Raw genomic sequence first — 23,958 nt, forward strand, 5'->3', positions numbered from 1 at the left:
GATCAACTGTGTCAAAGGCTGCAGACAGTTAAGGACGAGGAGGAATGTTTTGCCTTTGTCATCGTCACTTAGGATGTCTTTTGTGATTCTGATAGCCATTTCGGCACTGTGGCAGGGGAGAAAACCTGATTGGAGGGATTCAAACATGGAGTTCCAGGAAAGAAGGGCAAGAATTTGGAGGCGTTCAAGGATTCTGAAGAAGAAAAGGAGATTGGAGATGGGGCAGTAGTTTGAAAGGACGGAGAGGTCAAGAAGAGCAGTGATGACAGAAGATTTGAAGGAGGGAGACAGAACCTGAGGAGAAAAAGCCATTAACAATGTCAGCTAATAAGGGAGCTAGGAAGGGAAGTTGGGTGATTGGCAGTTTATTGAGAATAGGGTCGAGAGAGCAGGAATTGGGTCACATGGACAAGATGAGCTCAGAGAGGACCTGACCTGAGGGGAGATAGGAGAGAAACTAGAGTAAGATACAAGTTCAGGGTTGGGGCAGGGGAGGCCTGAGAGGACGTTTGGCCCCATGGGCAAGAGGAGGGGAGGGAAGTGGCAGAGGCAGCTGACTGGATGGATGGTCTCGATCTTGGTGATGAAGAAATCCATGAGCTCCTTGTTGGTGGAGGAGACCAGGGAGAGGAGTTTAAGAAGACAGTTTGCAGTAAAGGAAAGAAGCTGGGGGTTACTTTTGCATTCCAGAACGATCCTGTAAAAGTAAGCAGTTTTCACATGAGAGCAGGACCTGATAGTGCTTTATATGGTCCAGCCAGATTGGGCAATGAATGGCTAAACCAGTTGTCCACCATATCCATTCAAGTCTGCTTCTCTTGGACTTAAGGGTGTTGAGTTGATGGCTGTACAGGGGGGAATGGCCAAGGTGAGACAGTAATGGTTTTGTTGGGGACTAGGGGATTAAAAATGGAAGTGAGGGTGTGTTTGAGCAGATCAGTAGCTGCAGAAATGGGGCAGTGAATGAAGAGTCAAAGGCTAAGACAGTTGGGATTTTGAGAGTGTTGTAAGTGATTTGGGAGAGTTTCCTTTCCAGGGGTGGATGCAGAAGGAATTAGGGTTTGGACGGGGAAGTGGGATGTTGGTGGAGAGCGATTGAAGGAAGTGATCAAAGATAGCCTTATCTGTAATTAATTCTATGGGAGGAGTGAGGCCATCTAAGATGGCAAGGCCAAAGGGGTGTCCGTGAATATGGACTGGGGAGTTTATATGGAGAGAGAGACTAAGGGAGGATAGGAGGGCAGTGAATAGAGATGGAGATCGAAATTACCGAGGATGAGAAGAAAACCTATTGTGAAAATTGATATGGTACTTTGCAGATGATAGAGAATCAGGATTTTAAATGTGAAGTGAGAGGGGTGGAACAAGCTGAGATGCTCAAAGGAGGAGAAAGTGCCAGAGGAGTTAGGGGACAGATCAAGGTGAGACTTGGTTGTAAGAGGCACACCACAAGTGTGACCGTGCGTTGGTGGCCTCCTTCGACAGCACCTTCCAAGTCCAAGATCTCTACCACCTAGAAGGACAAGGACAGCAGATCATGGGGACATCACCTGCAAGTTTCCCTCCAAGCCACACACCATCTTGACTTGGAAATATATTGTTGTTCCTTCAATGTAGCTGGGATAAAAACCTGGAACTGTGGGTACACATACACCAGATGGACTGCAATGGTTCAAGAAGGCAGCTCACCACCACCTTCTTGAGAGCAATTAGAGCTGGGCAACAAATGCTGGCCTTGCTAGTGATGCTCACATCCCATGAAACGAATAAAAAAATAATGGTGAAATGTTTAGCCAGACTGGGAGGCTTCAATTAGGGGGGAGGTGTCATCACCCCTCAGCCAGGATTCCGTCAAGGCCATGATGTTGATGAAATTATTCACAATAAGCTCACGGATTGCAAAGGCTTTACTCAGGAGTGAACAGGCATTCTGGAGGGAGATGCGCTAAGGGCTGGTAATATCTGGACCACTGGCAGAGTGCACAGGATCAACATTGGGAAGGGTGAGTTGGACAGGGAGGAGATTGGCAAGGTTAAGCCCCCAGCTGATGTGCTGGGCAGGAAGATCGGTGAGAGAATAGAATGGGACAGTTGAGGTTGCTGCTTGTGAGGAGGTGGTGATGAGTGCCTCAATGGGACCTTTGGAGGATGCCAAGAGAGGCACAGAGGGAAGCTGTAGGCTTATCTAAAAGTGAGTAAAGCCTGGGGTGGCAGTAGGAGAGTATGAATGTTGACGAGTATTGAAAGTTTGGGATAGGGATTTGGAAAGGCACAGTATCCAAGAGAGGAGAAATGAAAGGAGATATAAGGACAGGAGAGAAGGGTAGAGAGAAAAGAAATAACAGGAGGGAGGAAAATAATAACATCAAAACTGAAATGATGAGCTTAGGTCAGGAGTGGCAGCAAAAGTGTGCTCACGAATGGACACAGGGAAAACTTAAATTACGTAAGTCTGTATCAATTAGGATGCATATATCCTAGTAATGAACAGGGAATAGTGAGGAAACAATAGGAAAGAGTATAGAGTTAGTCATAAGTCCTGTAGTGAGTTAAAATTGATGTAAGTAGGTGGAGCCAGTGAGGAGCATTGACAGAACATTGTCCAAGTTTGGAGGCAGGTATGGCTGGCGTGTGAAGACCAGAAGCTATTTGAAGGGTAGTGTATCAGAGGATGCACTGATGGAGGAATTCCTGTTGGAGTGGAGATCCAGGAGGTGTGCAAAATTGTTACAGGACAGAAAGATAATGGCAAAGTTGGAGGTCACCATATGATTCAGAAGTAGCGGAGCGGTATGCTTCAATCCAGGACAGAGTAGCTCTGGCCAGGAATCAGACTGTAGCTGAAGCTGAAAAACCAGTGGAGCCAGTCCAATCATAGGCTCAGCTGCAGATCCTCCATCACAGCAGATGCGGGGGAAGGGCTGAAGCTGATCAAAGCTACTTTAAAATATAAGCAACAGAGCAGCAGATCAGAGACACAACAGCTAAGTCTTGCAGTGTAATCCCGTGTAGTCCAATGCAGAAGAGTAGTCTTGATGTCCAGAGAGGTCCACGGATTTGAAATTAAATTTCAAACAAGATCCAGAGCTTACTGAAGTAAAAAGTGAGCAGATATGGTCAAGTGATGGGCAATGGCAGTTGAAACTAGTAGTTAGCTTAAAATTAGGGCTAAAATGCATCCACTATTAGGGCCAGGGGAACTTAATCAGTGGAATAGGGGAGATTTAGGGAGAAAGGGCCAAGTATGGCAGTGGTTCCCAAGGATAGAAGTGCTGCCTAGGAAGCTGCTTGCCCAGGAGCCAACTTGATTGTGCCTTCCACAACCCCATTGAATTAGCCATAGCTTAGTCCTTTGATCACAGAATGCCACAGAAAAACAGAATGAAAATGACAAGGAGAATATACCACATGAAAATGATATGACGATCCTATATAACATCTGGTCAGAAATAGATCCAAATGGCAGAAGGGGAGAATTTTAAATATGGAAGTCACTAAAACCATCAACACAATGTTTCCAGGCTGTTAATTTGTTTTTTTCAGATTTCAGAGTTATAAGAAGTCCATCAAGGAAATACTAATTTATGCAGTCGCAACATAAAACAGTATTAAAGCAAAATAGCCCAGAAGTGTTTATGCCGTATACCTGCCATAGAATTTTTCAGTGATGAATAGGAACTTGTTATTTGGTAGTTTACATGTCAATAATAGCTATTTCAGTGAGGTATGAACGGTATGCTGGCAGGGAGTCAATACTTTCAGCAGTGGGTAATGGGGGTAAAATCTTCTAGAAACAGGGGGCAAGAGGTTCCCTTCAGTCCACCTGGCCCAAATATCCACAGTATTCCCTTGGTCTAGTATTTCCAATAACTCTAAAATCTGAAAAATATAACAGCCTGATGGTTTTTGTGACCTGCTCCTGAAATTGCTGGGACGGACAGTCTGCCCCTTTTATGTTATTGGGTGGGGCGGTCCACCCCGGCTATTTAAATGAGCTGCTGTGCTGAATATTGCGGTGGCTCTGCGATGTGTGGCCCGCACGGGCAGACCACCATTATTTTCACCCGCCACCGAGATCGATCCTAGGCACCGAGAGCTATAAACTTCAGACCTGTGTTACTGGGTCAAAATCCTGGAACTTTCTACCTAACAGCACTGTGGGTGTACTTACACTACATAGACTACAGTGGTTCAAGAAGGCCGCTCACCACAACCTTTTAAGGGAAATTAGGGATGGACAATGGCATCCATATTCCATGAATGTATTTAAAAAGAAAATGTCATTTCTAGTGTCCTCTGATCCCATAGTCACTCTCACTACTACTAGACCTTGAGAACTCCCTTCCAAATTCTTCCAGATCCCAGGATCCCTCTCAGTGATCCAGGATCTGCCCAGTGTTTGTAGAACATCTTTCTACAGTGTTCAGACCTAGGGAGTCCACCTCAAGATACTCCAAGACTCCATCCCAGTACTACTAGAGTTCAAAGCTGTCCCCAGCCTTGGTAAGTCTGTGTCCCTTGCAATACTACTTCGCATAACCCCTATTCATATGAAACCTCTGACTCACTATGAACAATGCCATATGGTGATATGGTATTTGGGGATGATAGCTGTATAGGCAGGTTTATTGTAATTGCCTTTCTCTGCTTCAGTTCATAGGGATTCTTACCTCAATGGCAGAAGAGGCAAAGAAATCATCACGAAGTAAACAGCTAGTGACATTCACTGAAATTGCAGTTTACACTTGGGAGAAGATTATGAACTTCACAGGAAGGAACAGAAACAGCGAAACAGACAATGATTCAACTCAAGGAAATGTAATGCCTCTAAACACATGCACATTATACTAAGGACATGTCATGGTATCAGATTGAAGGCAATACAGAGGTGCTGAGTATTGAAGCTCTGCCTCTCTAGCTTGCAGTGGTAGGGTGTATCTTTGTACTAGTAATCCCATACCTGTTGAGTCCAGGGGTTGAATTTTTTTCTTTGGGGACAGGAAACAGGAGTTGAGTCTGAAACCCAGTCCCGTGTAGCAACAGTCACTCTTTGGGATTTTGACCAGGTGACCCCTTAATTGATGTGGAGGGAGGTTCCTTGTCCAATTAAGAGTGACAGGCAGGCTCTTGGAGCTGAAGGGCTAATCAGAAGCCTTCCAGCTTCAGACAGCCAATCAGAGCCTTTCCAGCTTGAGAGGAGCAGCAGGCTGCAATAAAGGGTAATTAACTGAGAGGGCGCTTCAAATAAAAAGCAAGAAAAGCAGATACTGTTGGGGGCAATCTTTTGTTACACTAACACCTAGGTAGGCAGTTAAACTGCCCCTAGTTCTTAATGAGCCTGCCTCATGGGGTTGGGCAGTCTGGCCGGGTCCCAAACCAGTCTCCCCTAAAATGGCTGGCACTGGTAATGGGTTGGAATGCTGGCTGCTACCAGTATTTTCAGGCCAACTTTCATTCCCAACCTTGGTGAGGCCTGAAAATTCTGCCCTGATTTCAGCCAGGGCATTGGGGAATGCAACAGAGCACATTCCCACATGCAAGTTCAGGATCAAGATTCAGTGTAGCATTGCTTTAGTGGAGCACTGGCAAAGAGTTGGCAGAAGACTACCTGCCCTTTTAGCTGGTGATGATGCAAGTGCCAGAGGACTTAAGAAAGGGGAATTGGTAAAATATCTTAAAGATAGGAAACTTTAGAAGCAAAAAAAAGTTCAAACTTGAAAAATGGAAGTAAATGAAAACTAGACAGGATTACCTAACTGAGTAGGATGAACTCAGAATCTAAAGAAGTGTGCTTTTCTTGAAATTTGACACTCATCTCCCACCACAATAGCCAAAATAAGTTTAACAATAACTTGCATTTATATAACATTTTTAATGTAGAAAAAGGCTCCAGATGCTTCAGAGGCATAATTTGACAAAAATGGGCGTCGAGCCAACGAAAGGAGATATTCGGAGGGAATTCCAGAGTATGGGGCTTGGCTGCTAAGGTTGGTAAGACAGAGGAACAGAGAGATCCGGAGTGGGGGGAGAGCTAAAGGGTTGGAGGAGGTCACAGAAATAGAGAAGGGCTAGGCCACAAAAAAATATAAACACAAGGATGAGTGTTTTAAACTGCCGAGGCCCAATTTTAACAGAACCTGACTGAGAGGAACGGGGGGCAGGTGAAAGGGAAGAGATTTATGTGTAGTGACATTAAAAAAAAAATGTAGAATTTTATTTTTTATTTATAAAATCTACCAGAACCCTGTTAGCAATCTAAATGTCTTGCAAAATTCTATTTTACTTGACTCATTGCTAAGTTGTTCTGCTGCATGTTGAACATATCTGTTTTTACCTTGTGATTAAGCACACATTGAACCATTGTATTTGATGAGTGACAATTGCTTTCCCTGCACATTTGTAAATAAGAGTTGTTCTTCTCACAGCAGCATTCTAATCCAACAACATGGCGCAGTGTGTTGTTACTTTGCCAAATTTTTCTCATTATGTTTCCTGTTAATGTATTGACAACAATGAAAACAAGGGCCACTTCCCTTTTCCAGATGTCTTGATTGTACAGCTCTTTTCACAAGCAGTATCTTTATTATGTTAATATTCCACTTCAAGGTGTTTAGAGGCTGAAGGCTGAGCCAACAACTGTTTCACTTTACTTCTGCTCTGAGAAGGGTGCCAATGAAAAGGGGCTTCTTTGGCTGACCATGTGCTTAATTGTATGCCTTGTGTCTGCTGGGTCAATAAAGATTCTGTTAAATCTCTGGTCTTGCTGAGTTAGCAGATTTCAGTGCTTGCGTTGGTGGGAGAACGACACACTGAAATCATTCACATTGCTGCTAAGGAAATGTTGAGGCATTCGCAGAATTGGGGAGCAGTTGGTTATTGTCTGGAACTGGGCCCATGTGAAAGCTTCCATTGTAACCTGCTGCTGATATAATTCTGCAAAATATTTGTATTATGTTTGGTAAACTGCAATGGATTTTAAATTCTCAAAAATGTATTGCTTTCAAATTTCTATATGGTTCAATATGTCTTAAGAGGAACACCAGCACTTTGTTGTTGTTTTATTTTGCATGCATAAGGTGACTCTCATGTACTGGAAAAGGAAATGATTCTTTTCCTGCTACAAGTGAAAATTATGCAATTAAGGTTAGGAAAACATCCAGCACACTCATCTGTTAAATATTTTCAACAGGATGAAATAAAAAAATTTAACTTTTTTAACATTTTAATTGGACACAATACAATCCTTGGACAAGAATGATTTTTCTGGCATCTATAATAATACTTTTCAATTGAGATGTATATAATTCAAATCAAAGCCACAACATATTTATGAAAATCATAGAATGATGCAGTACAGAAGGAGACCTTTTGGCCCATCATGCACGTGCCAGCTCTTTGAAAGAGGTATTCAATTAGTTCCACTCCTTTGCTTATTACCTATAGCCCTGTATATTATTCCTCTTCAAGTATTTATACAATATTTGAAAGTTCCTATTGAATTAACAAAAAGATAGAAAGCATGAGAATAGGGAATAGTAAGTTATTAGGTGGGATCAGAGGAAGGGAGAAAGTAATAAAGTCTGAATCAGGGTTAATGTGCATGTCTGAATGCACAGAGTGTGGTTAATAAGACTGGTGAGGTACAGGTGCAGGTTGCCACGTGGAAATATGATGTGGCTATAACAGAGACCTGGCTCAAAGAAGGGCAGGACTAGATGTTAAATATTCCTGAATACAAGGTACTCAGGAAAGATAGGTCAGGGAAAAAAGGGGGAGGGGTGGCGGTTTTGATTAAGGAGAGCATTGCAGTGCTGGAGAAAAAGGATGTCCCAGAGACATGGAACAAAAAAGGTGCGGTTACATTGCTCGGTGTTGTCTGTAGACCACCAGCTAATGGGAAGGATGTGGAGGAACAAATTTGCAAGGAAATTAGAGAGGTGTAAAAATGATAGGGTAGTTATAATGGGGGACTTTAATTATCCAAACATAGACGGGGATAATAGTAGTGTAAAGGGCAGTGAGTGGCAAGAGTTCCTAGAGTGTGTTCAGGAAAATTTTCTACAACAGTATGTTGCTAGTCCAATGAGAAAGGAGGCACTGCTAGACTTGGTTCTTGGGAATGAGGTGGACCAAGTGGCTCAAGTATCAGTAGGAGAGCATTTAGGGGATAGTGATCATTGTATCATAAGGTTTAGGCTGACTATGGAAAAGGACAAAGAGCGATCCAAAGTAAGAATAATTAACTGGGGGAAGGCTAACTTCAATGGGGTAAGAATGGAGCTGGGGCAAATAAATTGGAGTCAAAAGCTGGCAGGAAAACCAAAGATGAGCAATGGGCTACCTTCAAAGAAGATATATTTTGGGCACAGTCAAGGTATGTTCCCTCGAAGGAGAAAAGTAGGACAAACAAATCCAGAGCTCCCTGGATGACAAAAGAGGTAGAGACTAAGATAAAAGAAGAAAAAGTGTGCTTATGACAGATGCCAGGTAGAAAATACTATTGAGAATGAGGCTGAATATAGAAAGTCCAGAGGGAAAGTGAAAAAACAAATAAGAGAAGCAAAGAGAGAGCATGAAAAGAAACTAGCAGCTAGCATTAAAGGAAATCCCAAAGTTTTCTATAGGTATATAAATAGTAAAAGGAGGAGTGGGGCCGATTAGGGACCAGAAAGGGGATTTACACATGGAGGCAGAGGGCATAGCTGAGGTATTAAATGAGTACTTTGCATCTGTCTTTGCCTGAGTTGCATCTTCTTCCTTGGTAATGTTGAAAGAGGAGGTAAGTCAGATACTAGAGGGGTTTAAAATTGATAAAGAGGAAGTATTAGATAGGCTGTCTGTACTTGAAGTGGATAAAGCACCAGGACGAAATGAGATCCATCCAAGGATACTAAGAGAAGTGAGAGTGGAAATTGCAGAGGCACTAGCCATAATTTTTCAGTCTTCCTGAGACTCAGGTGGTGCCAGAGGACTGCAGAATTGCAAACAGTACACCCTTGTTCAAAAAAAGGTGTAAAGATAAGCCCAGCAACTACAGGCCAGTCAGTTCAACTTTGGTGGTGGGAAAACGTCTAGAAAAATAATTCGGAACAAAATTAATAGTCACACGGACAAATGTGAGTTAATTAAGGAAAGCCAACATAAATTTCTTAAGGGAAAATTGTGTTTAACTTGCTGGAGTTTTTTGAGGACGTAACAGAGAGGGTTGTTGAGGGCAATGCTGTTGATGCGGTGTACATGGACTTTCAAAAGGCGTTGATACAATTCCACACAACAGACTTGCGAGCAAACTTGCAGCTCATGGAATAAAAGGGACGGTAGCAACATGGATATGAAATGAGTGACAGGAAACAAAGAGTCATGCTGAATGGATTTTTTTGGGCTGAAGGAAAGATTGCAGTGGAGTTCCCCAGGGATCAGGGTTGGGACCCTTGCTTTTCCTGATATATATTAATAACCTAGACCTTGGTCGACAGGGCACAATTTAAAAGTTTGCAGATGATACAAAACTTGGAAGTATTGTGAACTGTGAGGAGGGTAGTGTAGAACTTCAAAAGGACATAGACAAGTTGGTGGAATGGGAAGACAGGTATCAGATGAAGTTCAATGCAGAGAAATGTGAAGTGAATCATTTTGGTAGGAAGACATGGAGAGACAATATGAAATAAAGGGTACAATTCTAAAGGGGGTGCAGGAGCAGAGGGACCTGGGTGTATATATGCATAAGTCATTGAAGGTGGCAGGACCGGTTGAGAGAGTGGTTAGTAAAGCATACAGTATCCTGGGCTTTATTAATAGAGGCATAGAAGACAAGAGCGAGGAAGTTAGGTTGAACTTGTATAAGATTACTTTAGCCTCAGCTGGAGCATTGCGTCCAGTTCTGGGCGCTGCATTTTTGGAAAGATGTGAAGGCATTGGAGAGAGTACAGAAAAGATTCACAAGAAAGGTGAATTTCAGTTATGAAGATAGATTGGAGAAGTTAGGACTGTTTTCCTTGGAGAAGAGAAGGCTGAGAGGTGATTTGATAGAGGTATTCAAAATCATGAGGGGTCTGGACAGAGTCGATAGAGAGAAACTGTTCCCACTCGTGAAAGGATTGAGAACGAAAGGGCACAGATTTAAATTATTTGGGAAGAGAAGCAAAAGTGACATGAGGAAAAACTTTTTCATGCAGCGAGTGGTTAAGGTCTGGAAAGCACTGCCTGAGAACGTGGTGGAGGCAGGTTCGATTGAAGCATTCAAAAGGGAATTAGACAGTTATATGGCAGGGAAGAATGTGCAGGGTTAAGCGGAGAAGGCAGGGGAATGGAACTGAGGGAGTTGCTCTTTCAGAGAGCCAGTGCGGACACCAGGGGCTGAATGGCCTCCTTCTGCACAGTAACGATTCTGTGAAGACAGGACATAAAACAGTTGTCTGATCATAAAACCCAACATCCACTGCCCTTTCAGATCAACTTGGTGCATAAAGATGTCTTTCCTCGTGTCGGCCCTGGTTTCCTTTGCCAGTCACCTTAAATCTGTGTCCTCTGGCTTCAAACCATTTTTCTAAATGGTCAATGCTGCCATATTCAAACATTTTCTAGGAGCACCAAGTTTTTGAACAAAAGTATGGATTAACAAATGTTGAGTTTTGTTTGTGAAGTAATACTTTGCCTGGAATACATTGTTTCATTGAAAAGGTTATCAATAGTTTAGATCTATAACATTTAGTTAATTGTAGAGTAGTGAGTTGGAGCAATAATTTGGCTGATAGGATGTGGCTTTGCACCCATTACCGACCACTCTATTGAGTCGCTTGTCTCAGCCAAGTGACATGGGGAAGCGTCAATGGAAAAACAATTTAGAACTATTAGGAGAGGTGACCAAACACACTCGGAGGTAAATTTTGCGGAGACTTTTGAAGGTGAAAGAGGTATCAGCCGCAAGAGGTTTTGTAAGAAATAGTATCGTAGAGGAAATGGGTGAAAAGTAGTCTAGAGTTATTGAAACAAAGTGTGTTTGCTGGGACATAGGGCCTGAGAAGATTGAAGAAGAAAATTAGATTAAGGCTATGGAAGGATTTGAAAAAATTTATTACAATTTTAAAGGCTTTACTTGTGTGACCCGGGAAGACCAGGTAAATAGTAAGAGAATAGAGAGAATGTAACCCCGGAATACAAGCATTTAATACATTGTTTGTGTTCTAACAGAACCTTTACTTGGATGAGTTTGAAAACTTGATGGATGAGTTATTGTTCCGGCTCAATGCACTCTCAAACAGTCTTCATCACTCTCTCCCAGCAAAACCACATTTTCTGGAGGAGACCTCTTATGGATCGGGTCCTGGCCATTACTACAACCAGCGATCTGAGGTTAGATTACTAATACTTGAGTATTAATGAAAGTATGATGCCTCTTGTGCTCATTTTGAGTTGCCCCCCATTGGTCTTAGTTTCTGATGTCCAACTTTAATTATGCCTTCGTTTTTAGTTTATCTAAAATAATTCAGAAGGATTTCAGCAATATGTGTGTTGGTATTTCAATTTCATGTGCCAAGGAGTGTGGGAAACAAAGGGTGGTTTCTCTGATTCCTCCGTCATACCATAGAAGGGAGAAAGGGAGCAAGTTGACCTGAGTTATGGATCGCAGGGTGACTGAGATGAGCAGCACTAACTAAGCAGTGGGGAGCAGGCCATCTACATGCCTTTCAGGCAGACGACAAATTTACATTAGATCACATCTAATCTCTATGACTCTATAACATCACAGTGTAATGTGCACTCATGTTAAATGAGAAATTGGCATCAATGATATTTGCTAATCCCTTAGAATGTGCAGAAATATTTAATCATTATTTTCTGTTACAGAATCGTACTTTCCATGAAAATCATTTGGAGCATAAAATTTACAAGCTTGAAGAAGAACTATTCAGAAATAACCTGCAGTTTTATGAACTTTTAATACCGGGAAGAGAACACAGTTCTGATCCAGACATTACAGATATCAAGACTTTACGGTAAAGCTATTAATTATAAGGTGGGGTGGGGAGGGGAGGCGGGGGGGGAAGCGGCATATGCATCCCCACAGAGGTGCTGAGATACGCCCACCAAAAACTTCCACCATTGACCCAGCCAAGGTTGATGAATTCAGGAATAAAAGTCCCTTGAAATGAATTCCGGCTGCCTGTGCACCATAAAGGCCACCAGCCACAGCTAAAGAACTGCCAAGAAGGAAAGGTGTTCCCCCAAGAAAATAAATGTAAGATGTGCCCAGCAGCCCCCTTTGCTACAGTACCACATGGAAATATATATATATTTTTAAATTGACCTTTTCTTCAGAGGTCCAGGTGATGGTCCTGGTCTAGAAGCCAGGCTGTCCCCACTTCCAGTGTTGATTGACACAGTTGGAGGAGGACTACCACCAAACCTACGCTGTGCCCCCTTGAGGACTAGAAATGTGGAACTCCCAATGTAGCGATTCCCATCCCTGGACTCTGATGCACTAATTGGCTTGTTAAGGGCTGGCAAAGCTTCTTCAGATATTCCAATGTTAGGCCAGGTGTCAGCTGAGATTCTGGGTTTTCTAATACACTCTTATCCAAGTTAAGGCTCAACCTCAATAACTGACTTCCGCTTTTTATCTCATGTTGTTTTCAATACCTGCGTGGAGAGTTTTGGGTTGGAACTCGCTTTTTGCTAGGACACTCTGGCGATATCAACAAAAGGAAGACATTTTGGCGGAAAAATTTGTTTGTGTAACGCAGACTTATGTCGATTCATCGGGGCAGGCAGCACTGTGGGCCACGCCTGTTCTTCCATAATATCAATGAAGAGTGCCCTATGAGCTGCGTGGGTAGTGGCCCATGGCTGTGCCTGTCCCCAGGGAATTGATGTAAGTCTGCCTAGTGCAGCTAGATGTGATGCTATGCAGACAAATTTCTTCCCCAATGAGTTTTCCAGCAGCTCCATAGTGGAGATGCATGAGGAGAGGGGTCTTCAACTTCAGAATAATCGAAGAGCCACTTTGAAGATGCAGAACCCTGAAAACTATACTACTGGCTGAGGCCATGGATTTATTTCTTTGAATAAAAAGTGCTCCCTTGGACTTTAAATGTTTAGGGAAAGGCTGCTTTATGGTCCTTTCTACCTGCTTTACAGATCTATGTATCTATACACATGGATCTCTACTGTTTCTCCACTGTCACTTCTGTTTCTCTACTCTCTCTTCTGTTCCACAATCTTACCCATCAGTGCTCCTTTTTGCTGTTTTCTCCCCAAAATGTATTGCTTCACATTTCTCTGCATTGACTATATCTGTCAGCTGCCTATCCATTTCAACATCCCATTTCCTCCTGCATTCTTCAATTTGTTATTCTCTCCAATTTGTACTGTCAATAAATATCAATGCCATGTATCATGTGGACCCCCATCTGCCAAGAATGAGGCATATTAATTTTGTCATATGAACATTGATTTTAAACTGTTGCTGGAGTGAAGAAAGGACATGTTAAAAAAATCACCAGACACTTGGCTGGAAAAACATTTGCATACTAAGAGACGCTGATGGTGGAGACAAAGGACTATTCCCTACTCCAATTAATCCAAATGGATTTTGATCACCAGATATTGAAGGTGTAAGGAAGCACATTCCAGGATGACTGCTAAGATGGCAGAATCCACAAAAGTGGTCAAACCAGCAAGTAACATGACTAACCTGCTGGGCAACCTGGGGTTTTTTGAATTGTGCCACAGAGAAAGGGAGAAGGCTGTTTGAACTGGAACCTGGAAAAAGGAGGCCTCTCTCTCTCGCTCACTTTCTTCCAAGCCACTGGACCTATGGAAGACATGTAAACCTCAAGAGAGAAAAGACTCCAACCTCGAAACAAGTTGAAGCGTGCACTGGGCCCCAACGAATTGCAAGTCTGACTGGCAACCAATGACATCACAGCAAACCCAAAGGACAGTAAAATAGAAACCCATCTATTGCCTCAAACTTTTCCCCTTTGTTTTTTTCTACTTTTCTGTCTCTATCTGCGTTTGTCTTTATCGCGTATGCATGCTAGCGTGGTCGCATCGCACATTCGTAGTTGGTAACCGGATTAGAGTTTAACATTAATAAATTTCTACCTTTCTTGTTTAAAATCTAAGAAAACCTGTCTGAATTGATTTCTTTGCCTTCCAATTGGAAAGCAGTGAACAAGGATTCACTAAGGGGGAGCTAAAACACGGTGTTTTTTGAAAAATTAAACCCTGTTACAGTTAAACCAGGTACAGGCTGAGAGGGAACCCCTAGACCCCGCTCACCTGGTCATAACACATGGGGCAAAACAAAAGGGGCTCGAGTTTCCACTTTGGGCTCAATCGATGATCTGGGCATAAATTGTGCCCAAACTTGGGCTAGTTTTAAGAATTTTTTTCCCTCAAGTTTCTGCTCAAACTAATTTGCATATCAACAAATGCAAAATCTGCAATGAATCAGTGCAATCCGGTAACATTTCAAAATGCAGTTTTTTTGGTTAGTGTTTTTGCTTCAGGAAAATTTCTTTATTTTTTAAGAGCGGTAATTCAGTGCAGTTTGATTAATACATATGAAAATGTAACAAAAAAAAAGCATTTTAATCAGTATGTTTAGTCCACCATCTGTGAGTAACCTGATTTTAAGAGAACATTTTTACAGAACAAATGCTAGTTTGGTGTACAGTAGTCAGCTCCTTAGTAAATTTATTAAAAAATCAAAAGCTTTTAAAAGGTGCCCAATAGTGTCCAAAACAACCAGCTTAATATTTAGAGCCTCCTCAAATGCCTACAAATGAAAACAATTTGTAGAAACTCTCTATGGTGATTAATTTGATCTCCAGGTTGTGGCCAGTTTTGTGGACGGTGCCGTTTTCTCGTGTGGTGTTTTCTCAACTAGTGCAAAAGATTGTGGAAATTCAATTTGTGCTGTATGTAATTTGCACTTAAAATTCCATAATGTTTTGTGTTGGTTTTGTCAATTTTGGGTGAATTGCAACGAAAATACCAGCCCAACTGAATGGAAACTCCAGGTTACGATGTTCCAGCACTGAACCCTACCACCACTAACCATGTCTGCCAGCCTACATTATATTTCTTACATTAACAGTACACTTCAGTATACGACACTTCAAAAATACTGCATTAGCTGTAAACCACTTTGAGTCATCCAGTGGTGTGAAAGGCGCTATATAAATGCAAATCTTTTATTTAACTGAAAAAAAACACTATTTACTCCTACTCTCTGCTTTCTGGTCTCTAGCCATAGTTATTTCAATTTGACGCGTTTCATTCTCTTACATAGCACATTATCAAATATGCTCTGAAAATCCATACATACAACATCCACCATATTCGCTTTATTTTTGCGATCTAATGTTTTCAAAAAATAAGAAGTAGTAGCAGGAGTAGACCATACGGCCCCTCGAACCTACTTTGCCATTCAATACAATCATGGTTCATCTTCTGCCTTAACTCCACTTTCCCACCCGCTCCCCATATCCTTTGATTCTCTGAGAGACTAAATATCTATCTCTCTCAGCCTTGTATATACCCAATGATGGAGCAGCCACAACTCACTGGGGTTGAGAATTCCAAAGATTCACAACCCACTGAGTGAAAAAGTTTCTCAACATCTCAGTCCTAAATGATCAACCCTGAGACTGTGCTCCCATCTTCGATTCTTCAGCCAGAGGAAACAATCTCTCAGTGTCAATCCTGTCAAGCCCCTTGAAAATCTTGTATGTTTCAATGAGATCACCAGATTGGCCGACCATTATTTACAGCACCTGGTATTTAATTTCATTTAATGTAGTGGAATGGATTATCAGGCATTACGTATAATGGGCCACCGATCCGATACCGCTCATTTTGTGCCACCACCCAAGTCGAATTTGTACCCTGGTAACTCATGCTCGGGAAGATCTCCCAATACAATTTTGGATAAAAACACTGCTCACTGTAGTAGTTAGTCATACAGAAAGCAAAACATTCCTGCCCAAGTAGGGAGTTCCTGTTCTTTGAACCTCTGTCAGTGCTCAGTCATTTGAAGCCAGTAAATGGACAGAGGTAAGGCATATCAGTTCCTACAAGGGTACAAATGGGTCCCATCAGTTGGATCCTGGCTTGACACCAAAGGCTTAATTTTCACCCCGATATGGGTGTGAGAACAGAGGCAGGCAGGTGCGTAATTTCCTACCGTTGGCTGGCGTGCCAGTTTGCCGGCACTTTTCTGCTCCCGGGCCATTTTCCTGGAGGCAAGATCAGGGGTGGAAGGGCTACCCGCCCGCAAGTGGCAGACAGTTAATTAAGGTAAGTTGTAGGCCAATTAAGGCTAATTATCAGAGGCTGACTGGAATTTTCTCTCTCCCTTACAGGCTTGTTCCATGCTGGAAGGCATCCTATTCATCCTCCAGCTTCGAGAGCCTGCCCACCATCCTTAATTGGATGACAAGCACGCCCTCTGGCCACTAATTGCCCAATTCAGGGAAAGTCAATGCTAAGTGACTACTCCTGACACAGTTTGGGTTCAGGACCCCAGCCTCAGGGGTCCTGACCCAAAAGACAAACGCCTGCCCCCCAATCCCAGCCCCTGAAGAGGAAGATACAACAAAAAATAATGGATGAGTCCCCTTTGTTTAGGGCCTGGGTCGAGGCATGACCATTGTCAGATGGAAGCCTTGGCAACTTACGTCCCCTCCCCACCACCTCCCCTAACATCCCTCTCAATGCCCCATCCCCCACTCCCCCCTCCCCCCTCCCCTCGCCATGGGAAGCTGGCCAGACAGTTTTCTACTGGCTTAGAGAAGCTGAACACTGAAGAAGTGCATTGAGTGTCAATTTTCCCCTTGGTCTCATGCAGATGATGTGCACTGTCACTAACCTTGCAAATTTCAGCAGGGTCAGTATTGGAGAGCATCAACTGAATTTCAATGCCAGTAATTTTTGAGTAGTATTTTTCTGTAGTCATTGCATTTGTTTACTACTTCTCATTTTAGGTCCAAGCTCGAGTTAGAAACCCTCCGTCAACTTCAGATCTGCCAAGAAAATGTGTATGGAACATCTGAGAGTGCTCAAAGTGGCCACACGCCCAGCCAGCCTCAAAAAAGTGTTGAGGCTAATTCTTGTACGCCACAGAATGACTTTTCATTCCCGAATGGCAGTGTTATAAAGATTGTGCCTTGTCGTGCTTCAGATCCACCTGAAACATTTTGTAATTTCATTTCAGACTCTTACAGTATTTCCACACACAATGATTCTCCACAGTCAGTGGACATTTTGAGTGCTGAGCATTATAATCTTGCAAAACTAGGAGACACATTGCCCCATGTATTGTGTGGAATTAAATGTCCAGAGAAGCAGGCAGCACAGACACGGATGCTTGAGAGTAGAGTGACTGGTCAGCAGCGCTGCTCCTCAGCCAGCACATCTGGTAAGAACCGTAAACAGCTTAAGCGATCCCACACCACAGTGATTCAGATCCTTTATAACCCCAAGGAACTGGCAGTTGAAACACTTAAGATTTCTGAGCAAGCTACTTTTGATCCTTCAACCCAGAGCCTTGGAATCCCTCTTATAAAATCAAGCTCCAGGCAATACTCTCCAGACAAAATGCAACAAGAAAAAGTGCCACAGAAACAAGTGGAGAGTGAAAACAAACTTGTTAATCTACCAGAAAAACCTGAAAATTCAATCCTACTTTCAGAGGGTAATGGTGAACAGAATGAAAATGTGGATGTGCCAGACCTTCCAGGAGCAATAAAACAATGCTGGTAACTGAATGGTTCTTAATGAAATGGAAAGATTCTTTGTCTATGTTGTATTAATTATTCTTTGAGTTCTCAAATAAATTCCTATTTTTTACACTTGGAAAACTGATTATCTTCATGTTTAATGAAGAATGTGAAGTACATTAGATTATTGAGTGCTCATGGGAAAAAAGATAACTTAAAACTAATTCTAACATGGAAATGATTTTGCAATCCTCACAAGATTAAAGTATTTGCTGATGTAAACCGAAGTACAAAACCTAACTTCAAAAATGAGAATTTGGATTTACTTCATGTTCAACTACCCCATGCACTCCTGCTCCTCTTTCTTATGTTCATTATTCTTAAATTCAGAAGCATGCTATCTGTCATATCTACCTATAATACAAATCTTGTGTATAGGACCTGCTTCCATTAAGAGTCACAATTACTATCTGTAACACTTCTACTTTTTCCAAACTGGAGGGAAGAGAAGAACTGTCCCTTCCCTGCACACTCGCTCCCACCTGAGTGCCTGTGCTTTCTTCATCTTTCTGCTCTTGCATGCTAACTTAGCACAGCACTGACCCATACTTTACCTTCCCCATCCCCCCCATCACTTTTCCACTTCCTCCTTATACCACTACTTTCTCTCTCTTGCCCCAAAATCCATACCTCCTGTCACATGTCAGCACTCCTATTTACTCATTCCATGAAAGGCACTGATATCGTTCCCCACAGGTGACCCACCCTCAATAAAATTCCTATCACGATTACTTGGGATTTTCTTGTTAGTGCTCCATGCCTAGCAATATCTCTACCCCCACCCGAAGTGCTGCCAACCCTGAAACCAGAGTTCCCACACTCCAATGCAGCTACCTGCACTAACTGCAATTTATCTTCAAGAAAGAGTTAGATATAGTTTTTAGATTAGATTAGATTTTAGATTAGAGATACAGCACTGAAACAGGCCCTTCGGCCCACCGAGTCTGTGCCGACCATCAACCACCCATTTATACTAATCCTACACTAATCCCATATTCCTACCAAACATCCCCACCTGTCCCTATATTGCCCTACCACCTACCTACACTAGTGACAAGTTATAATGGCCAATTTACCTATCTCCTACCTATCTGCATTCCTGCAGGACTTTTCAACTATTGCCCTCTATATCCTGAACTTCAAAAAAAAAATAATGCAAGTAAGGAGATCTGCTAGTATTTCATATTATTGGAAATCCAAATACCCTCTACACTAGCAAACCATGATATTAACAGCAGCTAATTAGAATTGTCATTCCAGTTTTAAATGTCTTTGCTCTTACAATGTTTACATTGTTTATGTAGTCTTAAGTTTATTTTAAAAAAGTGATTTTAATGTATAAGTAAGTTAAATAATTCTGTAAAGGCCATTGGATACACAATACAGAAATAGTCATTGTATAAGTAAATGGAAGCAGAAATTCTCACGAAAATTTGACTTGGTGACAATAACAATGCATTGCAAGACATGGTGATTGTAATGTTTTGCCCCCTCTGCAGATCACTGAATTAGCATGTAATTGACTGCTTGAATAAGTGTCCAAACAAGCACGTAAAACTATTGGCATATAATGGATTGTAAAATATTCAAAATGCTTTGTTTTGTATTTTTTTGGAGTGACCATGGGCTTATCCATTTTAGGATAGGAAACAAACATACGATCATCATAATACCAGTGAATTCATGCAGTATTTGGGGCTTGTTGAGCGTCTGCAGTTACACTGATATTCAGTGGGAGAAAATGTAACTTCTACACTGCTCATGATTTTTGCTTCTGTTAGAAGGTCACAACTGTGGGAAAAATAAATTTAAAAATTTTAACATTGATTTCTCTTTAGTGATAGATCTTTCACATCATACTGCCATCTAAGAAATAAAATGCACAAGATGAAGACTACCGAACCAATTGGTTTGGGGTTGCCTCGTCACGTACTGTGTTTTAAACTACTGCAATATAATCAAGCTCATGGGATTTATTTATCTCTTTCGGCATTCATTGTGGCAAAGCACAAGAAAGAGTAGACTTCCATAATAGGGTCGGGATCTTGAATATCCCCCCCCCACCGGCGTCAGGCTCCGTGGCAGTGGGCAGTGGACCTCAGAGGTAGTAATCTCTGGATTGCTACCAGTGCCACATGATAGTCAGAGTAGAAATGAAAGAATAGTCAGGATGAATGCGTGGCTTGAGAGATGGTGCAGGAGGGAGGGGTTCAGATTTTTGGGACATTGGGACCGGTTCTGGGGGAGGTGGGACTATTACAAATTGGACGGTCTACACCTGGGCCGGACTGGAACCAATGTCCTTGGGGGTGCTTTTGCTAACGCTGTTGGGGAGGGTTTAAACTAATGTGGCAGGGGGATGGGAACCAAATGAGGTCAGTAGAGAGTAAGGATGTAGTAACTAAAGCCTGTAAGGAACTAGATAATGAAGTCAGCGTGACTAAGGGAAAGAGTAGGCAGGGAGCAGATGATGAAAGCAAAGGGACTGGTGGTCTGAGGTGTATTTTTTTTAATGCAAGAAGTGTAGTAGGTAAGGCAGATGAACTTAGGGCTTGGATTAGTACCTGGGAGTATGATGTTATTGCTTTTCCTGAGACTTAGTTAAGGGAAGGGCATGATTGGCAACTAAATATCCCAGGATACCGATGCTTCAGGCGGGATAGAGAGGGAGGTAAAAGGGGTGGAGGAGTTGCATTACTGGTCAAAGAGGATATCACAGCTGTGCTGAAGGAAGGCACTATGGAGGACACGAGCTGTGAGGCAATATGGGCAGAACTCAGAAATAGGAAGGGTGCGGTAACAATGTTGGGGCTGTACTACAGGCCTCCCAACAGCGAGCGTGAGATAGAGGTACAAATATGTAAACAGATTATGGACAGCTGTAGGAGCAACAGGGTGGTGGTGATAGGAGATTTTAATTTTCCCAACATTGACTGGGATTCACTTAATGTTAGAGGTTTAGATGGAGCAGAATTTGTAAGGAGCATCCAGGAGGGTTTTCTAGAGCAGTATGTAAATAGTCCAACTCGGGAAGGGGCCATACTGGACCTGGTGTTGGGAAATGAGCCGGGCCAGGTGGTTGACGTTTCAGTAGGGGACTACTTTGGGAACAGTGATCACAATTCCGTAAGTTTTAGAATACTCATGGACAAAGACGAGAGTGGTCCTAAAGGAAGAGTGCTAAATTGGGGGAAGGCCAACTATACCAAAATTCGGCAGGAGCTGGGGAATGTAGATTGGGAGCAGCTGTTTGAAGGTAAATCCACATTTGATATGTGGGAGGCTTTTAAAGAGAGGTTGATTAGCGTGCAGGAGAGACATGTTCCTGTGAAAATGAGGGGTAGAAATGGCAAGATTAGGGAACCATGGATGACAGGTGAAATTGTGAGACTAGCTAAGAGGAAAAAGGAAGCATACATAAGGTCTAGGCGGCTGAAGAAAGACGAAGCTTTGAAAGAATATCGGGATTGTAGGCACAATCTGAAACGAGGAATTAAGAGGGCTAAAAGGGGTCATGAAATATCTTTAGCAAACAGGGTTAAGGAAAATCCCAAAGCCTTTTATTCATATATAAGGAGCAAGAGGGTAACTAGAGAAAGGATTGGCCCACTCAAGGACAAAGGAGGAAAGTTATGCGTGGAGTCAGAGAAAATGGGTGAGATTCTAAACGAGTACTTTGCATCGGTATTCACCGAGGAGAGGGACATGACGGATGTTGAGGTTAGGGACAGATGTTTGATTACTCTAGGTCAAGTCGGCATAAGGAGGGAGGAAGTGTTGGGTATTCTAAAAGGCATTAAGGTGGACAAGTCCCCAGGTCCGGATGGAATCTATCCCAGGTTACTGTGGGAAGCGAGAGAGGAAATAGTTGGGGCCTTAACAGATATCTTTGCAACATCCTTAAACACGGGTGAGGTCCCGGAGGATTGGAGAATTGCTAATGTTGTCCCCTTGTTTAAGAAGGGTAGCAGGGATAATCCAGGTAATTATAGACCGGTAAACCTGACGTCAGTGGTAGGGAAGCTGCTGGAGAAGATACTGAGGGATAGGATCTATTCCCATCTGGAAGAAAATGGGCTTATCAGTGATAGGCAACATGGTTTTGTGCAGGGAAGGTCATGTCTTACAAACTTAATAGATTTCTTTGAGGAAGTGACAAAGTTGATTGATGAGGGAAGGGCTGTAGATGTCATATACATGGACTTCAGTAAGGCGTTTGATAAGGTTCCCCATGGCAGGCTGATGGAGAAAGTGAAGGCGCATGGGATCCAAGGTGTACTAGCTAGATGGATAAAGAACTGGCTGGGCAACAGGAGACAGAGAGTAGCAGTGGAAGGGAGTTTCTCAAAATGGAGACGTGTGACCAGTGGTGTTCCACAGGGATCCGTGCTGGGACCACTGTTGTTTGTGATATACATAAATGATTTGGAGGAAAGTATAGGTGGTCTGATTAGCAAGTTTGCAGACAACACTAAGATTGGTGGAGTAGCAGATAGTGAAGGGGACTGTCAGAGAATACAGCAGAATATAGATAGACTGGAGAGTTGGGCAGAGAAATGGCAGATGGAGTTCAATCAGGGCAAATGCGAGCTGATGCATTTTGGAAGATCCAATTCAGTAAATGGAAAAGTCCTGGGGAAAATTGATGTGCAGAGAGATTTGGGTGTTCAGGTCCATTGTTCCCTGAAGGTGGCAACGCAGGTCAATAGAGTGGTCAAGAAGGCATACGGCATGCTTTCCTTCATCGGACGGGGTATTGAGTACAAGAGTTGGCAGGTCATGTTACAGTTGTATAGGACTTTGGTTCGGCCACATTTGGAATACTGCGTGCAGTTCTGGTCGCCACATTACCAAAAGGATGTGGATGCTTTGGAGAGGGTGCAGAGGAGATTCACCAGGATGTTGCCTGGTATGGAGGGCGCTAGCTATGAAGAGAGGTTGAGTAGATTAGGATTATTTTCATTAGAAAGACGGAGGTTGAGGGGGGACCTGATTGAGGTGTACAAAATCATGAGAGGTATAGACAGAGTGGAAAGCAAGAAGCTTTTTCCCAGAGTGGGGGATTCAATTACAAGGGGACACGAGTTCAAAGTGAAAGGGGAAAAGTTTAGGGGGGATATGCGTGGAAATTTTTTTACGCAGAGGGTGGTGGGTGCATGGAACGCTTTGACAGCAGAGGTGGTAGACGCGGGCACGATAGTGTCTTTTAAGTTGTATCTAGACAGATACATGAATGGGCAGGAAGTAAAGAGATACAGACCCTTAGAAAATAGGCGACGGGTTTAGATCGAGGATTTGGATCAGCGTAGGCTTGGAGGGCCGAAGGGCCTGTTCCTGTGCTGTAATTTTCTTTGTTCTTTGGGGATTGCTAAATTGGAGCCAGACGCCAGGAATAACAGGTTCGGTCTTCCCGGTAGCGGCATATCCATCACTCTGCAGCAGGACCTGGATTTCAGTATTCAAATCAGCTATTTAAATGGAAGCCGGAGCAATCTTAACAGCAGTTCTGGATTTTCCGAGCAATGTGCCATCACTTTCCTGTCCAGGGAAAGCTGGCACCACTGAGATAGGGAAAGGGGAATTCTGCATTTGTAGTGAAGTTGGGAGGGTGAGGGGTCAACTCTGCATTGTCAGTGTAGTGGAGGGCAGGGAAAGGTTGAACTCTGCACTTAGGTCAGTTGGGGAGTGAAAGGGATAAAGCTTTTCTCATGTAGTGGGGGGGGGGGGTGGGGGGCGGTGGTGGTGAGTCAAACTTTATTTTCTGTTGCAGTTGGAGGGGGGTGGGTCAACTTTGATCTGTCAACACAGGCCTGGCAACACTTTAAAAATGGCGCCTGCACCTGTACAGAAATAGGCAGGGCCATCAGGCTGCCCCCGCCACGTGATTGGGAGGTGGGGCGGCCACCTTGCATATTATAATGAGACGCCGGGCTGAAGATCGTGGCAGCATGGCAACGAGCAGCCCGTATGTGCAGGCTGCCATTTTGTTCACCCGCCGCCACTCTCGGCGGCACAAAAACAAAATTCAGCCCGAGGAATGTGTAGAAATGCATCATATGGTGCGTTCCTGATCCTATCAGATCAACAATGCCCCAATTTTGATCCTTGATCTTTGCTGATTGATAATACTAGAGACTGACAGGGCTCCTCTTGATCACTAGTTAGGCACCCT

At 43.0% G+C, this 23,958-nt stretch overlaps 1 protein-coding gene across 4 annotated transcripts in view; it reads left to right on the forward strand.

Annotated features, from left to right (window-relative positions):
• Positions 1-19,018, forward strand: part of LOC137347091 (polycystin-1-like protein 1) — a 433,612-nt gene extending 414,594 nt beyond the window's left edge. For all 4 annotated transcript variants that reach the window (XM_068011179.1, XM_068011196.1, XM_068011185.1 and 1 more), the window contains 4 exons: positions 4,654-4,818; positions 11,191-11,352; positions 11,848-11,996; positions 16,992-19,018. In XM_068011179.1, the coding sequence (XP_067867280.1) occupies positions 4,654-4,818; positions 11,191-11,352; positions 11,848-11,996; positions 16,992-17,769 (1,254 nt within the window). In that variant the 3' untranslated portion in view covers positions 17,770-19,018. The remainder of the gene's footprint in view (positions 1-4,653; positions 4,819-11,190; positions 11,353-11,847; positions 11,997-16,991) is intronic.
• The last annotated feature ends 4,940 nt before the right edge of the window (positions 19,019-23,958 follow it).

The sequence above is a fragment of the Heterodontus francisci genome, chromosome 2 (genome assembly GCF_036365525.1).
Source record: "Heterodontus francisci isolate sHetFra1 chromosome 2, sHetFra1.hap1, whole genome shotgun sequence".
NCBI lineage: Eukaryota > Metazoa > Chordata > Chondrichthyes > Heterodontiformes > Heterodontidae > Heterodontus > Heterodontus francisci.